This window comes from Mustela lutreola, chromosome 17 (assembly GCF_030435805.1).
Source record: "Mustela lutreola isolate mMusLut2 chromosome 17, mMusLut2.pri, whole genome shotgun sequence".
Classification (NCBI taxonomy): domain Eukaryota; kingdom Metazoa; phylum Chordata; class Mammalia; order Carnivora; family Mustelidae; genus Mustela; species Mustela lutreola.
In genome coordinates, this window is record NC_081306.1 from 23,567,320 (window position 1) to 23,586,110 (window position 18,791).

The 18,791-nt window shown below is 49.0% G+C and overlaps 1 protein-coding gene across 3 annotated transcripts in view; it reads left to right on the forward strand.

Moving 5' to 3' along the window:
* LUC7L (LUC7 like) overlaps window positions 1-18,791 on the forward strand; it is a 37,077-nt gene that overhangs the window by 16,715 nt on the left and 1,571 nt on the right. For all 3 annotated transcript variants that reach the window (XM_059155505.1, XM_059155503.1, XM_059155504.1), the window contains 5 exons: window positions 3,599-3,709; window positions 4,814-4,957; window positions 10,247-10,423; window positions 13,927-14,015; window positions 18,464-18,493. In XM_059155505.1, the coding sequence (XP_059011488.1) occupies window positions 3,599-3,709; window positions 4,814-4,957; window positions 10,247-10,423; window positions 13,927-14,015; window positions 18,464-18,493 (551 nt within the window). The remainder of the gene's footprint in view (window positions 1-3,598; window positions 3,710-4,813; window positions 4,958-10,246; window positions 10,424-13,926; window positions 14,016-18,463; window positions 18,494-18,791) is intronic.

Sequence of the window (18,791 nt, forward strand, 5' to 3'; positions counted from 1 at the left end):
GTGTAGAGTTCCTCATTGCTTTTTGTGGCTGCACAGCCTGCCAAGGGATGGTACCTGCGTTACATGTCCAGTCCCCTGTTGGCGATTGTGGTCTGCATTACACAGCGCCGTTGTGCGCAGATCTGCGCTGTCTGCACGCATCTGGGGGACGTTCCGAGACGCAGAACCGTTGCGTCAGAGGGTATCTGGGGTTTTGATGATACCGTGCTCCCACTGGCAGGCAGTAGAGTTCCTATCTTCACATCTTTGCTGATAGTGAGTAACCATGTTTTGGGGTCTTGGTTAGTCAGAGTTACTGGAAGATGATTCTTTGTGTAGGTGTTGCCTGCCTAGACCCTCAGCTTGAGCTTGGTGGGTGGAACCACTGGTACACCTGTCCTCACTGTTGTCTCCTTCTAGCCTAATATAGCCTCAGTCTGACCATGAAAGTGTTTTATCCAGAAATTTCTTAGGGATGGGTGTATGACGTCTTTCAGATTTCTGAACTTGAACACTGGCAAACAAACCACAGTATTAATACTTTAATTCAACCTGTGAAGCCGTTACAGAGCAGTACAATTGAGTTAAGAGTCCACATTATTGAAAGTATGGGGGCGCCTGGGTGGCTCAGTGGATTAAGCCACTGCCTTCGGCTCAGGTCATGATCTCAGGGTCCTGGGATCGAGTCCCGCATCGGGCTCTCTGCTCAGCAGGGAGCCTGCTTCCTTCTCTCTCTCTCTGCCTGCCTCTCAGTGTACTTGTAATTTCTCTCTGTCAAATAAATAAATAAAATCTTTAAAAAAAAAAAAAGTATGAAGAATTTGATTCTTTTTAACTTGGTAAAAACACAGTTAACTTAGTTCCCAAATTGTCTTGGTTTGTGATGTTTTATTTGACAGGTTTCTGAAACTACACACGGTATCAACAAATTTCCAGACTTTTTAATATGCCAGTTGAGACCGGTTCTGATTATACCTACTTTTTCTGTGTACGATGAACCGTATAATAGTTAAAGTTACTAGGTCAGATATCCCGGGCGGGGATCTCTTTGTGACCTTGGGCAAGTTACTGTAACTTGTCCTGTTCTTCTATGAACTGGGCTGGTGGTGACCGCCTCGGAGTTGTGCACATTTTGAGTGTAGGGAGTTTGGAGCCAAACCATAAGGGTCTTTGGACCCTGATGCCATCACTTAGTATTTTGGAAACTGTACCTCATTTTCTTCATCTGGGAAGTGGAGACTTTCGCAGTTTCACATGTGGCCGTTTTAAGGCACATGTGGACACGCAGCATAGGGGCTCATGTTCGCTGTGACCAGTCTCCCTGAGAGTGCGTCTCAGGCTCCCGGATTTCCGGCTGGTGTCATCTCTGCTGGGCTGGCGACACTGGGAACAGTGCTGCTCAGTCCTGAGTGTGGAGGAACGGCCTCCAGCAGCAGTGACACTCAGTTGCCTCCTGGTGTCAGTGCTGTGCCCAGGCCTCCTCAGCAGGCCGAGTTTCATCACAGCACTCTGAAGCTGGAGAGGTTCGGGGACTTTCTAGAGAATGGTAGATTGTGATTAGGGTTTAATTTTTAGACTTGAATATCCTTTCGTCTTTAAGACTTTATTTATTTATTTGACATAGAGTGAGAGAGCACAAGCAGAGGGAGAAGCAGGCTCCCTGCTGAGCAGGGAGCCCAATGCAGGGCTCAATCCCAGGACCTTGGGGTCATGACCTGAGCCGAAGGCAGATGCCCAACTGACTGAGCCCCCCCAGAGTGTCACCTCTTAAAAGAATGTGGCAGTTAAATGATGTCTGGTCTGCTGCGTCTGTAGCTAATTGGATTCTGCTGAAACTGCAGCTTGTTTCTTTAATGGATTGTGACCTGTCACCCTGATGAGTGGGTTCCTGGGTCTGTCGCAGGTGTGGGATCACTCTGGGCAGTTAACGGAAGGATCTGCACTATAGATTGAGGACCTCTGTGTGGGTGAAGCCGGAGCATTTGAGGATGGTCTGCCACGATCCATCGTCCCTTACGAGCACAGGAGTCGTGCCACCTGTGTCAGCTTGCTGGCACTGGATCCTGGCAAGTTAGCACCCTATCAGCGGAATGGTCAACTCTGTATCTTTCCAGAAAGTGTGGGGCACGCAGACAGATGATCATGGGCTTTCCTGATGGCTTCATTTGAACTTAGTGAAATGTTTATCAGGGAAAGTATCTGAACGGGCCCACAACAGGAGAGAGGTCCTGAATTCTAGGAGTGAGTGAATGTGGAGTGAAACCGGGAGTTGGCGTCAGTGGGCCATTATACTTCAGGCTTTCTCCAGTGCTCTCGGGCTTGGCGCCACCACAGAACTTCTCTGTCTGAACATGTCCAACTGTGCATTTCTGTGAAGAGAGATATTTAGATTTCTGGAGGAGACCATATCCCTCTTGTCCTTTCCAGTGTCACACTGGTCCTTGTAGAGAGCTTTCTTAACAGCCGACCTGCTGACTTGCTCCCTCTGGCTATCTTTAGATGGAGGGACATAGATTATTACCACTTGGTCTTTGGTTTTGTTTTGTTTTGTTTTGAAGATTTAATATATTTATTTGGGAGAGAGTTTGAGAGAGAGAGATCATGAGCAGGGAAAAGGGGTAGAGAGAGAAGCAGACCCCCAGTTGAGCAGGGAGCCCGATGCAGGACTCGATTCCAGGATCCCGGGACCACGACCTGAGCCAAAGGCAGACGCTTAACCAGTTGAGCCTCCCCTGGTGCCCCGGAAGGCAGCGGTGCTTCATCACCACTGGATCTGCTGGCCTGTCACCTGCTTTCTGTCATCTCCACCCAGAGCTGTTTCTTCCGTATGTTTTGGTGCTAGATCACGTGACCCAGGCCTCTCATCGTATGCTAGCCTTGCTTGCTGGTCACTGGTTGTGGCCAGACAGATACCCTGTTTACAGGTTTACCTGAAGTTATGCTGGGGCCTGGGGCTGGTCATGGCAGATCTGCTGCCTAACACATGTGAAGCAGCTTATTAGTGTGTCCGTGTTTCCCCCACAAGTCTTTTCAGAGTGAGCATTTAGATTTCTAGAGTTTCTTTTCCTGTATTTCTTTGGGTAAGTAGTAACCAGTTTTTCTGCTGCTTTAGACAGGCAATAACTAACTGTGCTCACAGCTCTCAGTAATATTTGTTCTATTGTTTTGTTTTGAGGTGGAAGGGGGAACTCTACCCTCAGAACATGAGGGGATAATATTTACGTGGCTCACACAGACCAGTGAGTACATCATCCGCACCCCCCACAGCTCACCAGAAGAGGGCCTCCGATACTAGTCTCAGTCCAGCCTTTCCTGCCCCTCAGAGAACGCTATAATTATGGCCTAAAATAGTCTGGGAAATGTTATTGAGGGATGGGGGTTCTTTGACAAAATTTGAGAGAGACATCAGATGAGAACACCGTGCTTCTGAATGATCGGTTTAACAAAGCCCCTTGGTTTAATGTGGTTACGGATGTGCTAGCTGTAGCATAGTTTAAGATCTTCCCACCGAACTTAACAGGCTTTAAGAAACCAACCCAGGAGTGTATGTCCTGTTGAACTGATGGGTTCCAAGACCTTCCTCGTGACTGATCACAGCTCTCTGATTCTCCTGAGCTAGGCGATGGATCACTTGGAGTCCTTCATTGCTGAGTGTGATCGGAGAACTGAGCTTGCCAAGAAGCGGCTGGCAGAGACGCAGGAGGAGATCAGCGCTGAAGTTTCTGCGAAGGTATGCCTGGGGCTTTCTCTTCGAGCTGTGTGTGTGGCTCACTGTGTGGTGAGAACCAGCCTGCCGGCAGGCTCACAACACCATTATGGTTACTGTCAGCACTGACTGCGTCCTTGGGGTGGACAGTCCGTGCTTCCTCAATGCGTCCCAGTAAGGAGAGAAGGCGGTCAGCAGGTTCTCCGCTCCCTGGAGCTGCTTGCTGCCTCTGACCCTCCTCCACTGTCCATGTTGATCAAAGTTTGCCTTCTTAACACCCCCACATCGAACAGTAAATGGGGGACGTTGAGTTGAGCAATGGTTAGACTGTGGTGCGGCTGTCCTGAAGAATGGAGACGGTAGATCCATGTGTCATTGGCCTGTGACCACATTCTGTTTCCTGTCTTTGCGTGCAGCTAATGAATCTCTTCAGTGTCCTCTCCTCTCAGTTTTGTAAAAGCATTGTTTGGGGTATGTGTAGTTGCTATTTTATTCATTTATTTTTAAGATTTTATTCATTTATTTGACAGAGACACAGTGAGAGAGGGAACACAAGCAGCGGGAGTGGGAGAGGGGCAAGCAGGCTTCTGGCCGAGCAGGGAGCCTGATGCGGAGCTCAATCCCAGGACCCTAGGATCATGACATGAGCCAAAGGCAGATGCTTAACAAGTGAGCCAGCCAGGTGCCCCAACTATCTTATTTCTAAAATTAAATCCCAAATGATTAGGCATTTTGCTTACAGTAGAGATGTATGTGTTTAAACCGGACATTTTATGGCCCTTATGCAGAAGGTTGAGTGATGATAGAAGGTGTGAGAAGAGACAGCCTAGAAAGTGACCACCATGATGACCCTGGCCACCATGTTGGATGTGACAGGCATGGTGCTGCTCTTAGGGACTGCAGCCGGCTGGGTTAGTTTAAGGTCAGAGTCCCAGCGGAGGCAGTAGAGATGCCAGAGTTGTTAGAGTTTGCTTGTGACCCCGTGAGGACCATGGCTGTTCAGTGTAGTTTTGGTAGAATGGAGCAGAAGTACAGCAGGAGAAACACGCATTGTCTCTGTGTTACGATCTTTTGGTTTTAGATGTCTGCTCACCTGACTCTCTGCCTCACCTGGCTGTCTTCTTTCAGGCAGAAAAAGTACATGAGTTGAATGAAGAAATAGGAAAACTTCTTGCTAAAGCTGAGCAACTGGGAGCTGAGGGAAATGTGGATGAATCCCAGAAGATTCTTATGGAAGTGGAGAAAGTCCGTGCGAAGAAAAAAGAAGCTGAGGTTGGTGGGAAAAGGTCTTCAAGAAAGATGTTGTAACCCCTGAATGTTGACCATTTGGGCTAAAATTAAACTTGCATTTTTTGAATGTTGGGAAAAAGTTGGAAGAAGGGTGCTATGTGGACAGGGTTGGAGGATTTAGAGTCTGTGCATACTTGCGTTTCTGCCTCTGCTCTGTCCCCTGTGTCCCTTGTGTGAAACACACCCATCACTGGCCGGCCCTCCGCACGACACCTATACAGAGCGCAGTTCCTCAAGCTGAAGAGTCACTGCGGTGGTGCCAGTTTACTCTCTAGGGGTTTGCCGGGCTGTGGTGGCCGCTCCGCCGGTGTGGTGGCGCCAGATCTGGAGCACAGGCTGCCCTGCAGACCAGAGCCTGCTGTTCTCGGTGACACGGCGTGTCTGGCAGAGAGAACCCGTGCAGACTGAGGGTCGCATCCGCATGGTATCTGCTGGGGTACCAGGTCAGGACGCACTGTCAGGGTGGTGGTGAAGCTGAGTCAGAGACTCATTATCGTGTTGGCGGCTGTTTTCTCTCTAGGCTGTTTGATCCATTGGATATGCTCTGACTCCCAGATCTTTACCACTGGAACTGGAAATGGCTCCTGTAGCCTTTGGGAATGGTGGCGACGGTAGAGTCAGAGGGAGGTGGGGACATCTGTATTCCTGGACGAAATGCTTGTTGGGCTCCAACTGTGTGCCGGATGGCTTTTTAGTTGTTGGTTTTTGTGTTTTTTTCCCCCATTATTTATTTATTTATTTTTAATTTTAGGTTTTATTTATTTATTTGAGAGAGTAGAGCATGAGTAGGGGGAAGAGAGGCAGAAGAGAGGGAGGAGCAGATACCCTGCTGATGAGCAGGAATCCAATGCGGGGCTCAGTCCCAGGATCCCTGGGATCACGACCTGAGCAGAAGGGAGAGGCTCAACAATAGAGCCACCTTGGCGCCCCGGCTAGTTTTCAGTTGGGAACAAGGGAGAGGAGGTCCTCCTCGTGGAGACGGCGCTGGGGTTGGGAGGGGTACAGAAAGAGGGTACGTGAACAGATGGATAAGAGTCATTCAGATGAAAATTGGTGGTCAGAAGAATGGGGTCTGAGTTTGAGAGTGACTCTGTGTTTCCAGGGGTCTCCAGGTGAGTTCGGGTAATCCTGGAAGTGCCCTTAGCCAAGACCCATCGGTTGAGAAGGTCATTAGAGCCGTGGGCTTGGTGAGGCTGGGTAGAGATGAGGAGATGACGTGTAGGTGCCCCTGGTGCAGGCCTCTCTTTGGCCACTTCTGTAGCCCTGGTTCAGCTTGGTGCTTAACCAGAGGTCCAGAATGATGGACTGAAGTCATGGGTGGCGCCCAGGGCCCATGGGGGCTGTCACGATGTCCACTGGGGCAGTGGTAAGTCTGCAGAGCAGAAGAGTCACTCCAAGAGGGCCCAGCCTGCGTTGGGGTGAGTAGCACGGTCTGCTGGAGGGCGGTGCTGGCATCCTGCCGCATGCCCTGGGCAGCACAGTATCCCCTTCAGGGACGTTCGTAGCTAATATGTCTGTCCTTGAACTCGAGAGGGAAAGGAACTCGTATAGGTGGATGTTGGTACGTAAAATGTAGTCACGCCCAAAGACAGATGGGCTCACGAAGGTGACCGCTGCAGGTCACACTTGAATCAAATACCTTGAGTGGCATTTGTCACACCATGGAGGTGTGACTTGTTAAAGTTCCCAACAGTGTTCCCTGGTTTACGGAGTGGTTCCATTTCCTGGAGATGGGGTTTATATTTAAATTCTGCGTTTTGTACAGGATTTAAATCCCTGCACACTTATTATAAATATAAATCATGTATATAAATCTGTATCATGGGATCTAAAGCCCTGTCTCCTGAAACAGGAAATAGGCATTTATGTGTGGAACAGAGTCGGCTCCTTGGGTTGCTGACTGCTCTACCAGGAAGACCAGAGAGTCAGGAGGGAATCTCTGGCTTCTTGGTGCAGCCTGAGGCCCCGCCCTTCATGCTTCCAGGAGCAGAGCAGACACCTACCGTCCCTGGGCTGGCTGCGAGATCTGTATGTGGGTGTAAATGATTGTAGATGACGGGGTCATCATGTGGCTGCTGCAGATGGCCCAGACAGGAGCAGGATATGGGGTGCCTGCTGTTCATGCCCAGGATTCGTAGCATCCTTACCCTGGCCAGCGTCCTCCATCCCGTCACTGGTCATGCCCCCAAGGAGACCGCACCACTTCCTTAAAACCACTGCGCAAGACAGGCTGGTGTCAGGGGGGCCTCCGCCACGCTGCTCTGTGGTGGTGTGGAACCTATGGGTCCCTGTGTGCTCTCAGCAGCAGGGGTGTTCAGTAGTCTCAAGAAATGATACCGAGAGATCCCATGTACCTTTATCCAGATTCCCCCTGAGATACCATCTTGAAAAACCATTGCACAGCGTAATAGAAAGGATGTTGACAGTCACGAAGTATCCTTCACCACTAAAATCCCTTCCTGACCCTTTGGTAGCCACATGCACTTCTCTGACCCTTGGCAGATACGAATCTCTCCTCCATCTCTCTATGCTGGTCATGTTAAGAATGTTACGTAAATGGAGCCATACAGTACTTAACTTGTTGAAACTTTTTTTTTTTTAAATTCAGTATAATGAGAGTTTATTTTGAAAGAAATTAGAGGGTAGTAAAAGTTTCAGAATTACAGAAAGGGATAGAGTATCACAGATATTCATGGGCACACTGAATTTACCATTTTCCCTAAAGTTTTCGGTTTTTTGTTTTTTTTTTTCTTTTTAATAAAAGCTTTGGCACATCATAATAGAAATTCAGGTTCCCAGTGCTTCCCTCTCCAGTCCCCTCCCATCCCTCCCCAGAGGCAGGCATTAGTGTGCATTCACTTGTCTTCATTCTTTATTACACGTGTGTGCTGCCCATAAACTCTGTGTGTGTGAGTGTTGTGGGTGTGTGTTATGGGTATGTTTTTGTGCTTTGTGCTTTAAAAAAAATCCCACTGAAATGGTGTGTCTGTCTGTCTTGCTTTCATTGTTGACTCACCACTGTTGGTGAGGTCTCTCCTTGATGCTGCATACAACTTCCTTCAGTGTGTTGCTGCAGAATTGTGTTTCATGAACCTGCGACTGTCTGGGTGGTGTTCTCTGTTCTTGGTAGTTTCTCGTCTTCACAGACAGTGTCCTTGTGCTTGTTGGCTGGCACACATATGAGCATGTTCCAGAACGGACGCCCGGAAGGGGCGCACACCTGTCTGGCTTTCAGGGGTAGTTCAGGTGCACTCCCTTTTAGTGGCACCAGTGCAGTCTCCTGCCAGTGGTGTATTTGATGTCTTTCCTGGTATCTTATTTTAATCTGCTTTTGCCAGGGAATTTTGAATGTGTGAATTAATGGTAGATCCCTTTATTTGTTAATTATTTTTTATTTAAAAAAAATTTTTTTTTTAAGATTTTATTTATTTATTTGTCAGAGAGCGAGCGAGAGTGAGCATAGGCAGACAGAATGGAAGGCAGAGTCAGAGGGAGAAGCAGGCTCCCTGCGGAGCAAGGAGCCCGATGTGGGACTCGATCCCAGGACGCTGGGATGACCTGAGCCGAAGGCAGCTGCTTAACCAACTGAGCCACCCAGGTGTCCCTATTTTTTAAATTTTTAAAAAAGATTTTGTCAGAGGGCCCACACACAAGCAGGGGGAAGCCCCCTGTTGAGCAAGGAGCCTGATGGGGATTTGAGCACAGGACCCTGGGATCACAACCGAGGTAAAAGTAGGTGCTTAACCACTTGAGCCACCCAGACATGGGAGATCCCTTTAAATAAGGATCAGTAACTATTAGACTGTGTTTCTTTTTTTCCTTTTTTTTTTTTTTTTTTTTTTAAGATTTTATTTATTTGGGACGCCTGGGTGGCTCAGTGGGTTAAAGCCTCTGCCTTCTGCTCAGGTCATGATCCCAGGATCCTGGGATCAGTTCCCGCATCGGGCTCTCTGCTCAGTGGGGAGCCAGCTTCCCCCCACACTTCTCTGCCTACTTGTGAGCTCTGTCTGTCAAATTAAAAATAAATAAATAAATATTTTATTTACTTACTTGACAGAGAAAGATCACAGTAGGCAGAGTAACAGGCAGAGAAAGACGGGGAAGCAGGTTCTCCGCCAAGCGGGGATCCCAATGCGTGAATTGATCCCAGTGTCCTGGGATCATGATCTAAGCTGAAGGCAGCCACTCACCTGACTGAGCCACCCAGGCACCCCTAGAATGCGTTTCTTTTTAAGATTTTATTTATTCATTTGGGAGAGGGACAAGACAAGCACAAGCAGAGGGAGAGAGGGTAAAGCAGACTCCACACTGAGCCAGCCAGAAGCCTGATGTGGGGCTCAATCTGAGGACTTGGAGATCATGTCCTGAACTGAACACGGATGCTTAAACATTAACGTTTGAGCCACCCAGGTGCCCTGGAATGCATTTCTTAAATCTGGGTCTTTTTTTTTTTTTTTTTTAAGATTTTATTTATTTATTTATTTGACAACACAAGCAGGCCAAGCATCAGGGAGAGGGAGAAGCAGGTTCTCTGCTGAGCAGGGAGCCCGATGTGGGGTTTGATTCCAGGACCCTGGGATGATGGCCTGAGCCGAGGGCAGACATTTAACCAACTGAGCCACCCAGGCACTGCTTAAACCTGGTTCTTAAAGGCATGTTTTGACTTTGGCACTAGCATCAGGAACCATATCTTCATTTCTTCTATATTACATCTGTTCTGACTGGAGTTGCTGCCAGAGAGGTGTGTTTTAGTCTGTTTTGTTGGACATACTCTTTTTTGAAGAGAGTGTATAATGTATTTGTTGGTCCAAATTTTAGCCTTCAGGGCAGAGTTGGCATACAGCTTTCTGGACCTTGGAATACCTCCATGAGTGGCTGTTGTGTATTTTGCTTGGTTATTTGGTTTGGTTTTTGTGCTTTGTTTTTTTGGAAGGCCCCTTTTGAAGAGGCTCCCTTGGTTCTCTGGTCCTCCTACAGGTCCCCACTGCACGTACCTGAAGCCTGCCTTCCCTGTTGGCCTCTGAGAGCAGACAGCCTCCTGCTTGTCCCGAGAAGCTTGAACGTTTCTTACTGCTTTGAAATCATGATTGCTCATTTTGTAATAAACGATGGAAATTGAGTCAGTTACAAATATCTAAAGCTTGTAAATGATGAGTTTTAGTTTATTTCAAAGTTATCTCTATAGTCCCCTCAAATATTTCCATTTGGGGGTTGAATATTTAGTTGTGGTTCTGTGTACCTCATTTTCATTGCTTTGTTCCCATTCTCCAGGAAGAATACAGAAATTCCATGCCTGCATCCAGTTTTCAACAGCAGAAGCTGCGTGTCTGTGAGGTCTGTTCGGCCTACCTTGGTCTCCACGACAATGACCGTCGTCTTGCAGATCACTTCGGGGGCAAGTTACACTTGGGGTTCATTCAAATCAGAGAGAAGCTTGATCAGTTGAGGGTATGTTAATACGTTGTTTCTGGAGAAACCCAGGCAGTCTTGTGATGGCTTTGTATTAACTTGTAGAAAACCTTGTGTTTTGACCTTATTTTCTTTTTCTTTTTTTAAGATTTAATTATTTACTAGAGAGAGAGTGTGCACAAATTGGGGAGGGGAGTGCAGAAGGACAAGCAGACTCCTAGCTGAGCAGGGAGCCCAATGTGGGGCTCAATCCCAGGACCCTGGGATTGTGACGTGACTTTAGACACTTAGTTGAGCCACTCAGGCACCACTATTTTGATCTTTTCTAAGAATATGTCTTGAATTTTATAGTGAAATACTCAGAGTTTGTCACTTCGTTCACATGCGAACTAAGGGAAGGGACCCTGACTATTTCTTTAGTTTGAACTTGTTTGCAGGAAAAAAACACAGTCTAGTCCTCTTGCACACCCCTGAAATAACTTTTGGTTGGAGATGGGAAGAACCATAGTCTTGTCTCTCCTTGGGCAGAGGTGTGTGTGTGAGAGCAGTGAGGCTAGACAGATCACACTGCCTGGCCCTTGCCTTTGAGCCTCCTTGGAAGGACGAGAATGTGGTGGGGCGTTTTGGATGGACTGCTCCACAACTGCCCACCCTTGTCTCTTCCTCAGGCGGCTCAGTTTCCTGGGTTAGACTCTAAAACTTACCTTGGGTGTGGAATACTTAGAGGGAAGGGTGAGCATGTTTCGAATACTTTGAATTATTTTTCAGATTGGCAGAGTCCTCCTTGCTATGTAGGGACCACTAGGATGGGTTACTGGGAGCTGTGCGGGTCTTCTGGCCACATGAGATTTGGTGGCAAGACACATGGCACCTGACAAGGACACTATGACAGTGAAGGTGGAGGCCTTTTGTGTCCTTTGAAAGGGCAGGGGACAGCCCTGCACTTGAAAAGGGGTTTCCTGTAGGTGAGAGGTAAACTTGGCACTGGGAGCGGAGCGGGGGTGGCCGCACAGTTTGCACAGTTTGCTCCTGTGCTCCCACTAGAATTTTCAAAAGTGATACACTTTATTATAGATTTTCTTAAAGATATATTTATTTGCGAGAAAGAGCATGTGTGTGAGCAGGGGGAGGGACGGGAGAGAATCAAGAGAGAATCCCCAAGTAGACTCTCCACTGAGCACAGAGCCCAGATCATGGCCTGAGCTGGAGTCAGACGCTTCATGGACTAAACCACCCAGGAGGCCCTTCCATTTCTCCTTTAAATTGTATTTCCATTTCCTATCACACCATCATTTTGTTTTGATATTTTTTTTATAGCTGAAAGTCTTTTCTATTTTAACATGTATTTTTTCAAACGGAATGAGACTATATTGAAAAATTATGCCCTGAAACCTTAAGAACTTAAGGTTTTGTTTTTGTTTATTTAAAGATTTTATTTTTCAGTAATCTTTACACTCAACAAGAGCTCCAACTTTAAATGCCCAGATCAAGAGCCACGTGCTCTACCGACTGAGCCAGCCAGGTGCCTGTGAGGAATTTAAGTATTAACTAGATCTAGAAGGCAGCCTTTGTCTTTGCAGAGTGAGCGGTACAAAGTTGATCCAGACAACCCAAACCTATTACAGATTTTGATAATGGCGATTAGACTAACAACAGAAAACATGTCTAGAAGTGTACCTCTGAACATTCGGGAGGGTGAGAGCTCTGGACCCTGGTCCCAGATGGCTTTGCTTACCGCGGTCCCAGAGTTCCTCACCCCAGGCCACACACCAAGGCAGTAGCAAGGCAAGGCCTTCTTACTTAGGGCTGGAAGGAAGCAGAGGTGTTTGGAAAGGAGCTAATCCCAGACCACAGCCCTGTGCTCAGTCACTTCCCCTCTTCAGTCAAGGGGCTGAAATGCCCATCCTTGACCTTCATGTGTCCGTCCTGTGTGCCTGCTGGGGGCAGGGCAAGTGACACGCGGGCTGGAGAGCCCAAGGGGCCAGACAGGAGGGCTCTTGCACCTCGTGAGTGCTTTGAGGGGGCCAGCTGGCCTCTCCCCTCAGTCCTTGCTGTACCCTTCGTTCAGGGGCCTGGCTCCAGTCTGCACTGAGGTGCGGCGTTATCCTTTGTGCCTTCATGAGCACGAGAAGACTGGTGGTCCTTTGTCTCCCTGGCCCTGTTTTACTCCCCCTTAGGGCTTCGTTCCGTCAGCAGGGAGTGGGGGCATGAGGAGGCTTTGGGTTGGTGTTGAGGGTGGGGGTGTGGAGCTAGTGTTCTGAGCTCAGCTGTGTCAGCAGTGTCCCATAGTGGAGTTTCCCCAGGCTCCCCTGTCTGCTGTGTTGTCTTCTCTGCTCTGTCCACCGCCGGGCCTGATGAGCCAGGTTTTGAGCTTGGTGCTGAAAGCCAGGGGTGGGTGCGCCTGGCTGGCTCTGTGGAGCATGTGACTCTTTTTTTTTTTTTTTTTTTTTTTTTAAAGATTTTCTTTTTTTAATTTATTTGACAGACAGAGATCACAAGTAGGAAGAGAGGCGGGCAGAGAGAGAGGAGGAAGCAGGCTCCCTGCTGAGCAGAGAGCCCGATTCGGGGCTCGATCCCAGGACCCTGAGATCATGACCTGAGCCGAAGGCAGAGGCTTTAACTCACTGAGCCACCCAGGCGCCGCGAGCATGTGACTCTTGATCGTGGGGCCGTACATTTGAGCTCCGTGGTGGGTGTAGCAAGGACTTCATAATAAAATACCAAAGAACACCAGCTCATGGTCTGCCTTCCCTGGCCTGCTGTCCCCTGAGGCTGGCTCTAAAGCCGCTGGAGCACTCAGCACTCCAGGGACGGGCTGCTCCTGGCCAGCAGGGTATGGTTGGTCACACCGTAACCATAACGTGTGTGGAGTCTCCTTCGGTAAAAAACTAATGTTCTGGACTGGTGTGAAGCAAAAGATCAGTTTCCGTGACTTAGAACTAGAGCACGTCTTAGAGTGTGCAGTTGGTCACTGAACTTACAAGGTGAGTTTCTATGGTAGCATTATTTTCATTTATTTTCCATTAAGAAGTTTTAGAGGTGATTATGTTCCTCTTAAGAGTTTCCTTTAGATTTCTAAATTACTAATATTGAGATCATGTAAAAGTGCTTTTTTCTCTTTAAAGATTTATTTATTCGACAGGGAAGAGAGAGAGAGAACACAAGTAGGGGGAGTGAGAGAGGGAGTAGTAGGCATCCCACTGAGCAGGGAGCCCGATACGGGACTCGATCCCAGGGCCCTGAGATCATGACTGAGCTGGAGGTAGACGCTTAACGACTGAGCCCCCCAGTCGTCCCCGTGCTTTTTTTTCTTTAAGATTTTGTTTATTTGACAGAGACAGCTAGAGAGGGAGCACAAGCAGGGGGCACAGGAGAGGGAGAAGCAGGCTTCCCTTGAGCAGGCAGCGCAGGGCTCCATCCCAGGACCCTAAGACCATGACCTGAGCTTAAAGCAGTCGCTTAACAACTGAACCCCACAGGCGCCCCATAAATACTCAGTGGTATAGCTTCTCCTCTCATTTTCCAACTTTTTGCTTATGTAGAAAACTGTGGCTGAAAAACAGGAGAAGAGAAACCAGGATCGACTGCGGAGGAGAGAGGAGAGAGAGCGGGAGGAGCGCCTGAGCAGGAGGTGAGTCCACAGTGCGCACCTCACCCCGACCCTAACCCTGCTCCTTCCTTGCAGTCTGGTGTGTAGCCGTCGAGGTCTGCCACGGACCCGCGTGCCCCTAAAAGCAGAGCAAGCCGACATGCAGCCTGCTCAGAAGAGCGGGGTTTGGGCCGGCCTGGGGGAGCGCCATGTGGCGTGGACAGTCGCCCGGGGCTGTGCGCTGCTCAGGCCACCTGCCTCGCAGCTGGGAAGGCGGAGGGCAGCGCTGTAGGAGAAGAGGAGAGGAGCCTGCTGTGTCCTGACCAGCCTCGTGGCTGCGAGGCCTCCAGCCAAGTCGGGCTGGAGATGAGGCTCTCCAGGGTCGGAGCGTGCTCTGTCCATGCAGCCACACTGGCTTGGGGGATGTCCGTCGGGGAAGGTTCGTCGGTCTGAGCAGACTCTGGAGCAGATCATCTGGTGTGGGCTTGTGAGGCAAACAAAGGGGAAATAGAGTGGGCCTCAGGGTTTCTGGCCTGGAGTTGCCACTGGGGGGATGGAGAAGACGGAGCAGTGTAAAGGGCTTTTGAGGAGGTGACGGCGGGGTGGGGATGGAATTTGGCTCTGATCATATTCAGTTGGAGAAGCTTGGGAGACATCTGGTCAAAGTTCAGGGAGAAGGCTGGAGCCAGGACCACACTGTCGGGAGAGATCTCACTGTCCTCGAAAGGCCCAGAAGCTGGGCTTTCCTGGAAGAATTACTATATAATTCAGAAATGACAAATAGCTGTTGAATTTTTTGTGTTTCTTTTCATTACTTTAATTACCTAACAGATTTTGATTGTAAAGAGATTCAAACAGACAGTCTTAAAATGTATTAAGCAAAACACCTAAGTCCCTTTTTCCAACGAAGTGACCACTCCCGTGGCGGGGTGTGTATGCGTGTGCGGGTCCCTGTGGGAGCCTCGCCTCATCCCCGAGACCTTCCGCAGCAGGAGTGCCCTTGACAGATGACACAGTGCCCTTGCAGTGACGTGCCTTAACCGCCCTTTTCCTCTCCCCTCCCTTCACCATCTTGGCCCGTTCCTACCCACTGCCTCTGGCAACAACCAGCCTGTTCCTTCTCTGTATCTGTGACTTGGGGTTTTTTAGATTCTGCATATCACCAAGATCATAGTTTACTTGTGTCTCTCTGTGACTGATGTTACATAACACAATGTCTTTGTGGTGTGTCCATGCTGTCCCGTAGGGCAGGGTGTCCTATTGCATGGCCGAGGAAAGCTGCCCTGTGTACGTGCCTCACATTTGTCTGTGGGTGGACACTGGGTTGTCTCCATGTCTCGGCCCTTGTAAATAATGATGCAGTGAATGGGGGGGTGCGGAGGTCTTTTCAAGAACCTGCTTTTATTTTCTTAGGTAAATGCTCAGAAGTAGGGTCACGGGTCCATGTGGTAGTTCTAGTTCTGACCTTTTGAGACTCCTGCACACTGTTCTCCACAGCGGCTCTGGTAGGTCCCTTGCCCGCCAGCCGTGCACGAGGGTTCCTTCTGCCCATGTCCTCACGCGCTTGTTACTTCTTCCCGTGTTTGTTGTCCTGTTCTTTGTTGTTGTGTTGGTTATTTCTTGTTGCTTCTCTAACAGATGTGAGGCAGTTATACCCCACTGTGGTTTTGCTTTGAGTTTCCCTTGTGATGAGGGATGTGGAGCATCTTTTCATGTTCCTGTCAGCCACCTGTGTGTTCTCTTTTACAAAAAAAGTTTGGGGGCGCTTGGGTGGCTCAGTGGGTTAAAGCCTCTGCCTTCGGCTCAGGTCATGATCTCAGGGTCCTGGGATCGAGTTCTGCATCGGGCTCTCTGCTCAGCAGGGAGCCTGCTTCCTAAAATCTTTAAAAAGAAAAAAAGTTTGGAGCGCCTGGGTGGCTCAGTGGGTTAAAGCCACTGCCTTCGGCTTGGGTCGTGGTCTCAGGGTCCTGGGATCGAGTCCCGCGTCGGGCTCTCTGCTCAGCAGGGAGCCAGCTTCTCTCTCTCTCTCTCTGCCTGCCTCTCTGCCTACTTGTGATCTCTCTCTGTCAAATAAATAAATAAAATCTTTAAAAAAAAAGAAAAAAAGTTTGGATCCTTTACCTTTTTATTTCTTATTTAGTTCCTTTTTTAAAATTTATTTTAAAGATTTTATTTATTTGACAGAGATCACAAGTAGGCAGAGAGGCAGGCAGAGAGAGAGAGAGAGAGAGAGAGAGAGAGAAGCAGGCTCCCCGCTGAGCCGAGAGCCCAATGCGGGGCTCGATCCCAGGACCCTGAGATCATGACCTGAGCCGAAGGCAGAGGCTTTAACCCACTGAGCCACCCAGGCACCCCTCTTATTTATTTCTTTAAAATTTTTTAAAAGATTTTATTTATTTATTTGAGGGAGAGCAAGAGAGAGAAATATAAGCTGGGGGCAGAGGGAGAAAGAGAAGCAGAGTCCCAGCTTAGCAGGGAGCCAAACACGCAGCTCGGTCCCAGGACCCCAAAATCATGACATAAGCTGAAGACCCTTAGCCGACTGAGCCCCCCATGTCCCAAGATCCTCTGCCTGCCTTTTTTTTTTTTTTTAAGATTTTATTTATTTATTTATTTATTTATTTGACAGGCAGAGATTGCAAGCAGGCAGAGAGGCAGTCAGAGAGAGAGGGAAGAAGCAGGCTCCCTGCCGAGCAGAGAGCCCGATGTGGGGCTCGATCCCAAGACCCTAAGATCATGATCTGAGCCAAAGGCAGAGGCTTAACCCACTGAGCCACCCAGGCGCCCCCTCTGCCTGCTTTTTAACGTAGTAGATTTTCTGTGGGGTCTCAGGCCTTGATACATCTGGGTCTTGACCCTTAACAAGTGCTCAGCCCGCACTTGCTCTCCTCTCCCACTGCTGAGCCGCATTTGTCTTGATGGCTCCTGTGCCGTGCAGACGTTTCCTGGTTTAATGCAGCCATACTTGGTGTTTGGTTTTGTTTCCCATACTTTTTAATAGCAGTTTATTTACGTTTATTTATTTATTTGTTAGCACAAGTCCACGAGCAGAAGGAGCTGTAGGCAGAAGGGGAAGCAGGCTCTCTGCTGAGCAATGAGCCTGATGTGGGGACTACGGGATCGTGATCTGAGCCGAAGGCAGACAGACTTAACAGACCGAGCCACCCACGCGCCCCTAAATTCATTTTTTTTTTTAAGATTTTATTTATTTATTTGACAGGGAGAGAGATCACAAGTAGGCAGAGAGGCAGGCAGAGAGAGTAGGAGGCAGGCTTCCTGCTGAGCAGAGAGCCCAATGTGGGGCTTGATCCCAGGACCCTGAGATCATGACCTGAGCTGAAGGCAGACGCTTAACCCACTGAACCGCCTAGGCACCCCATTTTTATTTACTTGATAGAGAACGCAAGCCGGGGGAGCAGGATGGGGAGAAGCAGGCTCTCCACTAAGCAGGGAGCCCGAAGTGGGGCTCAATCCCAGTACCTTGGGATCATGACCCAAGCTGAAGGCACATGCTCAACTGGCTGAGCCTCCCAAGTGCCCTTGTTTTGTTTTTTAAAGATTTCATTTATTTGAGAGAGACAGGGTGGGGGAGGACAAAGGGAGAGCGATCCTCAAGCAGACTCCCCACTGGGTAGAGCCTTATGTTGGGGTCATTCCTAGGACCCTGAGATTATGACCTGAGCTGAAACAAAGAGTGGGAAGCTTAACTGACTGAGCCATCCAGGTGCCCCTATAAATGAACCAGTACTTTAGTGATCATCCTGATTTTGGTATGTTTCAGTGGTTTATAAAATTCCTTAGGATTTCTAGGACAGGGGCACCTGGGTGGCCCAGTGGGTTAAAGCCTCTGCCTTCGGCTCAGGTCATGATCCTGGGGTCCTGGGATCGAGCCCCACATCGGGCTCTGTGCTCAGCAGGGAACCTGCTTCCCCCTCTCTCTGCCTGCCTGTGATCTCTCTGTCAAATAAATAGAATCTTAAAAAAAATTTTTTTAAGACAAATGTAACATGTAAATATTAGTAGTGTTGGAAAACTGCTTTCTAAGAACCTATCAGACCACCCTTCAGATGTATGAACATCTCTGTCACATCCAGCTCAACACATTGTGCCGGTGGTCTTGTCCGTTTTTGCTGTAGAATAGGGTGTAGAATGAGGACCCACGTATCGTGTATTTCCCAAGGAGGTCATGTCACCCTCACCGAGCAGTGAACTTATGTCTGGAACTCGAGGCTTTGCCTCAACTGTGGTGTCCTCTGGTGACTTTAGATCCTGCCCGTTGTTGGCATCTGTTCTGTGACAGTCTGCGTAGCTGTGCGAGTCTGTTGTTGAGCTCCGGGTGTAGCCTCTGACCCCTGGGGCTGTGGGCCTGTGAGTGCGTGAGCTGCTAGAAAACAACAGGACTCCGTGGGAAGCCAGCACTCCTTCGTCTTGTAGGCTGCGGGGCACCGCTGTTCGGGGGAGATTGTTCATCCTTTTCTTTTCCATTTTAGGTCTGGATCCAGAACCAGAGATCGAAGGAGGTAGGTTTCCAGATCCATTAACATGTTCATTTGAGAGGGAGAGAGTGCACACACAGCTGAGAGGGAGAGAGTCCCAGTCGGATGCTGCCCTGTGCGTGTGGCCTCTCCTGGACCTCAGTCTCATGACCCTGAGGTCACAACCTGAGCTGAAACCAAGAGTCACTTAACTGACTGAACCACCCACGGCGCTCCTCCTCATGCATTTTTTCCTTAACTTCTACAGCTTCACACTTGCTATCTGGTGGGCAGGGCTGGTGAGGGACCAAGCTCAGGCCCCTGTCTGTCTGTTGTCAGGCTG